The sequence below is a fragment of the Mesoplodon densirostris genome, chromosome 5 (assembly GCF_025265405.1).
Source record: "Mesoplodon densirostris isolate mMesDen1 chromosome 5, mMesDen1 primary haplotype, whole genome shotgun sequence".
Taxonomy (NCBI): domain Eukaryota; kingdom Metazoa; phylum Chordata; class Mammalia; order Artiodactyla; family Ziphiidae; genus Mesoplodon; species Mesoplodon densirostris.
Window position 1 is genome coordinate 26255495 of NC_082665.1, and position 7353 is coordinate 26262847.

General features: G+C 34.3%; 1 protein-coding gene across 4 annotated transcripts in view; it reads left to right on the forward strand.

The window, feature by feature from the left end:
* Nucleotides 1-1965, forward strand: part of C5H21orf91 (chromosome 5 C21orf91 homolog) — a 28089-nt gene extending 26124 nt beyond the window's left edge. For all 4 annotated transcript variants that reach the window (XM_060099789.1, XM_060099787.1, XM_060099788.1 and 1 more), the window contains one exon: nt 1388-1965. In XM_060099789.1, the coding sequence (XP_059955772.1) occupies nt 1388-1554 (167 nt within the window). In that variant the 3' untranslated portion in view covers nt 1555-1965. The remainder of the gene's footprint in view (nt 1-1387) is intronic.
* The last annotated feature ends 5388 nt before the right edge of the window (nt 1966-7353 follow it).

The following is a 7353-nucleotide window of genomic DNA, read 5'->3' on the forward strand; positions in this document are numbered from 1 at the left end:
TTTCCTTCATCTCTGTGTGCACCCATTCCCCTCGACCCACCCCTGCCTCCAGCATGGATTATTTTAAAACAAATCCCAGACAACATTTTGTTTTGTCCATAAATAGATTAATTAATTAATTAAATAGATAAATGGATTTTCTCAAAAAAATAACATTATTTTTTAGGCAATGACAACCTCTATCACATCTTTTTAAAAAAATGGCTAGTAATTTGTTAGCATCATCAAATAGGATGCTGAAACAGTGTTCAAATTCCCCAACTGTTTCTTTTTTTTTTTTTTCCTACAATTGATTTCCATTTAGGTGAGGAGACTAACTGCGCTTCAGAGACATTAAGTTGCTTACTGTTGCTTTAGTTGCTTAGAGAGATCATGCATTCAGTCAGTAACAGATTAAGGATTCTAACCCCTGTCTTTAACTCCAAAGCTAATAGTCTTTCTTGACCACACACCCTCTCAGAATAATAAGATAATAATAATAGCACTTTATATTGATCAAGTACTTATTCTGCTGTAAGTACTTTACAAGTGTGATCTTATTTAATACTCAAAATAATTCTGTGAGGTGCTCACTTTGTTTATCGAGGTTATATATAAGAAGAAATTAAAACATAGTTTAGGACTTCCCTGGTGGCGCAGTCGTTAAGAATCCACCTGCCATTGCAGAGGACATGGGTTCGAGCCCTGGTCCGGGAAGATCCCACATGCCGCGGAGCAGCTAAGCCCGTGGGCCACAACTACTGAGCCTGCACTCTAGAGCCCGTGAGCCACAACTACTGAAGCCTGTGCGCCTAGAGCCGCACTCCGCAACCAGAGAAGCCACTGCAATGAGAAGCCCGAGCACTGCAACAAAGCGCTCACCGCAACTAGAGAAAGCCCGCGTGCAGTAACGAAGACCCAAAAACAAATAAATTTATTTTTAAAAAAAACAGTTTAAGTTACTTGCCTGAGACTCGTGAGAGTTGGAACAAGGATTCAAAACTCCGGTAGTCTGATTCCAAAGCCTCTTACGGGGGTTCCAGACCTGGGTATTAATGGGCACTTTACTGTCCATAAGTCATTAGAAATTGATTGAACCTGTTTATCTGTTCAGGTTGAGAAAATTATCTCAGAGGTAGTTGTAACTGCCATTTCTGCTATGCATCCCTGAGTCATTGCTTGACTCTCAAGTTTCATTTGATGGAGAAAAGAAAAACAGTATTCCAGTTGGCTATGCAGAGCATACAACTTCCTAGGATGATCAAAACACAACCGTTTCCTTAGTTTCAAACTACTTTCATTGCAAACATTTGCCCAGTGCATTCATTTTAATTAAAGTACTTGAAATATAAATCATAGATTAGCTTTCTGTGTACTAAAAATGGAACTACTTTTTAAATCTTTACAGAAGTTTTTGAAGAGTTAGCCCACCAAGTGCAAGAAAAAGATTCTTTGGCCTCAGAGCTCCATGTCCGCCACATTGCCATCGAACAGCTTCTCAAGAACTATTCCAAGTTACCGTGTCTGCAAATGGGACGAACGGGAATGAAGTCACACCTACCCATAAACAACTGAACTCTAAACTTAACACGGCCTTCATTTTTTTGGCCTGCCGGGCATGCACACTTCGAAGAAGCTGAAGAAAGTTATGGTCAATTATTTTATGGTCATTAAATTTGCAAAACTTAAGGCAGTGTTTAACATCTTTGTCAAATAAAGCAGATCATTACACTCTAGTCTTCTAGGGTTAATCATTTTGGTTCATTTGGGAAATCTTTTTTCCCATAATTACTAAACAGCCCTCCCTAACTTTTACCACATGTGACTACTTAAATATACTGTTAGAGTGTGACTTTGTTAAACATGGTTTAATGTAATTCACCTGTCAGAACAACAGAAGGTTAAAGTTCGTAGGTTAGTCTAAACTACTAAAGATAACATTTAAGAGGTAAATGGAATTCATAATATCACCTCTTATTTATTGAGCAATATTTTAATATGAAAATTTTATATATAGAATAGTATTTTAGGTACCTTTTCATTCTGTTTATAAATGTGTATTTGAATGGCTCTGTATATTATATTTACACTTTCATGTGTGAATGTTACCCATATTTCAGATCACTGCATTTTATTCTCTTAATAATGTTTTTACAGCTGTTATCTTATTTTCCAAAGATAAATGTATTTTGGCATAGAAATCTATCTAGGTGAATTGTTTTCACTTCTAATAACTTATGAAAGAGGAATTAATAACTTTTTAAAGCAAGTATACAGGAAAATAAAAGACATTATTTTTTTCTAACAAAAACAGTTATGAGTTCAAGAAGAAAATGCTAATCTAGTTTCTGTATGTCAGCTTGTCTACATAGAAGTAAAAGCCTATTCTACGTCATTATTACTTTCATTCCAATGACTTTGATGTGTTAGATTTGGACAGAATTTAAGTCAAGTCTCACTTCCAAGTCAAATGTAATGTCTATCTTCAAATATATTATGCCATGAAATTGTTGTCCTACCTTTGAAAAAAATTAAAACCATTTTGTGTACCACTTAAAAGTCCAAGAATCCTTCAACTGTCCAAATTCTGTTATCAACATCACTGAAAGGAGTGCCCAAAGAAAGCATTTTCTAAACTTTAGAATCTAAAGGAAAAGAGAAGATTGCTAGTCACAGAAAAACAGAACTCTAATTCAAAGAAAAGTCCGTTTTTAAGAGGATATTTTTATTGCCTATCATGTTTCCAAAGAGTTCCGAACAAATAGTTTGTCTCAAAAAGCTAGATAAGTTTTCAAATAATATAGTAAAAGCTATAACCAATGCAGAATTTAAAAGGGCTCTAAATTCTGTTTTCAACTGGTACTTAGAATGTATTTATGAGGTAAGATCCTTTGCTTGAAAGAATCCACAGAAAAGCCCATTAACTTAGCAGTTTCACGCATAAAGATATGAATAACTTCTGCCTTAAATTTGGCAGCCTGCCCTGGTTTGGGTCAGATTTTAGTCTTGAACACAAAGAGTATTTGACTAAGCAAAGAAACACCTCAATCTAGTAGAAAACAACTTTTTGTAACGCTAAAATATGTTAAATTTGCCTGAGGATATCAATTGATATCTCACTGATTTTGTTTTCTTTGAAATATCACATAACTACTTTTCAGAGGGAGCTTCTGAAAGATGTTTTCAATTTCTCTCAATCCTTTGAGTCACCCAGAATCAATTTAAAATCCAGAGAGTGGGGATGCATTGCCTTAGTTTTGATAAGCTTTAATTGAATGTGTGCAATATCAAAATCTATAAATTATAAGTTGAATAAAGACATTTCCTGATGAAGCCGATAAGTATCTCAGTGCTTCGTTGTTATGGTCAGATTTTCAAATTTGACTTTACTCTTTTTTTATTTTATTTATTTTTTTTTTTTTTTGCGGTATGCGGGCCTCTCACTGTTGTGGCCTCCCCCGTTGCGGAGCACAGGCTCCGGACGCGCAGGCTCCGGACGCGCAGGCTCAGCGGCCATGGCTCACGGGCCCAGCCGCTCCGCGGCATATGGGATCCTCCCAGACCGGGGCACGAACCCGTATCCCCTGCATCGGCAGGCGGACTCTCAACCACTTGCGCCACCAGGGAGGCCCTGACTTTACTCTTTTTTGGCATAACTCATTAAGAATCTTCCCAGCCAGGGTGCTTGTACACATTTGTGGTTCTATTTAGGTCACTTAGGGACAGTCGTAAAAGTTTGGGATGTGTTGCCTTTGATGTAAGTAGTAGCTTGTTGCCAGAACATGAGCCATATGGTGCAGTCCCAAATACAACAGTGTTATCCAAAGAAAGTGTTTGCTTATTTCTTAGAGTTTCTGGCAAATTTATAGCATTACTAATGAGTTTGGCACAATTGGATGGGAGCGTATATACCAAGGTCTTAATTGAGGACTCTAATTTATTCCATCTAGATATTTCTACTTAAGCCCTTCAAAGGCAAGGTGCTCTTAAAAAATACCTGCGGTGCTGGTACTCGCACTAGTACTTAATTTGGAAGGATATCCTAGTTAAAAAATTTTTTTGAAAAAAGTATTTTGCACAGCAGTTTATCCAAACATTTGGTAAACTTATTTTATATTCCTATGTTAGTTTTCTTGAATATTCAATTACTGTATATGCTAAAATAAGGATAAGGGATAGAGTCGAGTTTTCAGAGAACATGAAATACTGCAAATACTGGTTACCATACTTGGCTATTTTTCTGCAGAGTTGTTGGTACTTTTTGAGGAAGTTTAGAAGAAAACCTCACATATACCTTTAGTTTCAAAAATGGTAAAAAAGAGACTGCTAATCAGCCATTATTGACATTTTCACAGCTTATATGATTAAAGGGAGTGAAATAAGACTAATATTTTTTCACTTTAGATTTCATAATTAGACAGGTTGAATTAAGTTTAAAACATCAGTTTGAAGTTTAAAGTTATTTTGACCACACAAGATTGTTCTCTTTAAAGATTTAAAATGCTTTCAGCCTTTTATTTAAGCTAAAAACCTATTTACTTTGTGATTATTATCCTTTGATCCTAGTATTTAGTATCCAAATTAGTCTTTTTTTTTTTTTTCTTAAAGGCATGCACTTAAGAGACCAATAATAGATGATGCATGCAGGCAGCAGGATAGTGTTTCTTTCCATTATGTAGTTGCTTACACACAGTGTTGGAGCAGAGAAATGTTATTAGTTTTTCAAATTATATGTTCATTTCACCACAAAGTGCCCATTTTTATATGCATTTGAGGATTATTTTTAAAATAAATTAATGTTGGAAAGTGATTTCAGAAATATAGTCAAAATATATTGTTTTGTTGGCATCTTGACAAGCATCTTGAGATTTCTCGGTTTTTTTTATTTTACTGTATTCTTTACCACTGAAAATGGTTTAAAGTTCATTCTTTTTTATGTATTTTTTTACCTAGGTGTTTACAATGTTGAGGCTTTCAGTCAGTTTTTGCTGCATTTTGGGTTTTTTTTTTTAATATTTTGGGATGGATGTTTGTGTGTTAATGTTTACCAGTCTTGGCTTTATTTTGTTTTCTTTTGGAAGAAATCTGCTAGTGTTATTAATGTTGTAAAATGTAATACAAAATGTATATGCTCAAAACTTCAGTAGGAACTTTTAAAGAAATTATTTGTGTAGCTTAGTAGGAGGTTCAGGTTAGTGACCATAAAATTAAGTTACGTGACATAAAAAATTTTCAAATGGTACAGTGTAAAGTTCTTGTAGTGTTATTTTTATGCTAAAGTAAGATATGTGAGTAATTTTAAGTACTTAATAAAAAGTTTAGTACTCTACAAATAGATTTTTTAAAATATCTTTTGTTCAGATGTGGCTGTAAAGCAAAGATAATTGATTTCATTTCAGTGTTCAATTGCATTTTTAACTTTAGGTTAGTGGAAATAATTATTTGAGGAAATTTGTGGTGGTGGGGTGGGAGAGAGTTTATTTACCAAAATAATAAGGTAATAAGGCTCTGGCACAAGTAAAGGTATCTTGGAGGAGGGCTGTAATACTGTGCTTGGAATAACAAGGTTCTGTCCAGCGTCCTAAGTATTTTCATTCACTTCATCCTTTCATAACTGCCCTTATGATAATGTAGTCTAACCTATTAAGCAGCTTGGTCACCTTGCTATGCACCATATCATAGCAAGTCTCTAGCGTTGAGATTTCTTGAGCACCTAGTTTGTAACATATGCTTTTCCTATTCTTTTTAGTTTAAAATAATCCAGATTACTAATGCATTTCAGTGATGTTGAATTAGCCCACAATTTTAACCTTACCAAATTAAAAACAAATTTAAAAATCATGAAGATGAGCATTGCCCTCCACCCTCCCTTCAGAAAAAGTGTTAGTTGAACTTCCCTCAACTGCAAAGGGAATTTTAGTAAATGTGTGCTTCTTCTTTCAAACGTGTAGAATGTTTATTTCCATTCTACTGCCTCCAAAAGAGGCATTTTAGAAAGTGTTCAGTAGTGACTTCTGTTAAATGCCATTCATACTTTTACAATTTGTGTGTGTGTTAATCTTGCTTTAAACTTGAGTAGAAATTCGTACAAAATTGTCTAAGACCTTTGAGAAAAGAAAATGAAGCTGCAGTGATGAAAACCAAGTTGGTTTCAAAAAAGTTTATTTAGACATTACTTGGCTGTTATATTTTCCTTTTAAAACTGCAATAATTTATATATTTGTATTGCTCTGCTTTGGAACTGTAACTACATATGCTTGTCTACTATTTTTAATTTTACAACAATAAAATAAATATTTTGTTATCTGCTAGCTTCAGTGGATATTTTTGTGTCCGTATATTTTCTTTAAATTATTGACCTGAATGAAAAGTTTTGTTTTTCACGATTAGGGAGTCTATACTTAGAATTGTTATCTAACAATTTCTTAATTTTTTGTGAGAAACTTTCTTTGATACTTAATATACCCAAGAGTTCAGAAGCAGAAAATAAGATTCCTGTGGCTTTCTAGATGTCTATACAACTTTTTAATTTGGAGTGTACTTTACATACAATAAATACACAGATCTTAAGTGTGTTGTTTGAGTTTTAAAAAGTGTATACAACTGTGTAACCATCCCCTTTGGGCCCCTTTCTAATCTCTTCACTCTCCATTTCCTTTCCACTGTTCTGATCTCTACCACCGTAATTTGCATTTGCCTGCCTTAGAACTTGACATAAATGTTACTCTACAGGATGTGCTCATTTGCTTCTGGCTTTTTTCACTCAGCCAGCTGCTCTGAAATTCATCTATATTAATTCAAGTTTCAGTAGTTCATTCCCTCTTTTTTAGCTGACTAGTCTTTTGTGTGTATTATAATTTGTTTATCCATCCATCCTGTTGATGGACTTTTGAGTTGTTTCCAGTTTAAGGTTATATGAATAAAGCTGTTGTGAATATTTTTAAATTGGCCTTTAAAAGGGTATTAAAGTAATAAAGTATTCAAAATTACTCATGGTTAGCACTATGAATCCGAATTTTTTTTAATTATCATTTTTCCCACAAATGACTTTTAAAGTAATTTATATACCTTGTGGTAATAATTTGAAACTAGGAAACAGTTGTTCAAGAGATACGAGGAAGATTACAAAATAAGGGATGTTTCAGAATTGAAACATTTAATGGGTTGCAAAGAATATTGATCGCCCTTGAAGGTCTCTTCAAAGTCTAACAGTCTAAGACCACATTGTTTTCCAGAAGAGGCAATGAAGACCAAGAGAGTCTGGTTTGGAGAAAGTACTGGAAAGAGCACCAGACCACAGATGAAGTTGTTCTCCTATTTAGCTTTAACTGCTTTGTGACGTTAAGGGAAATTAATCACTTACACTTTTTTAAG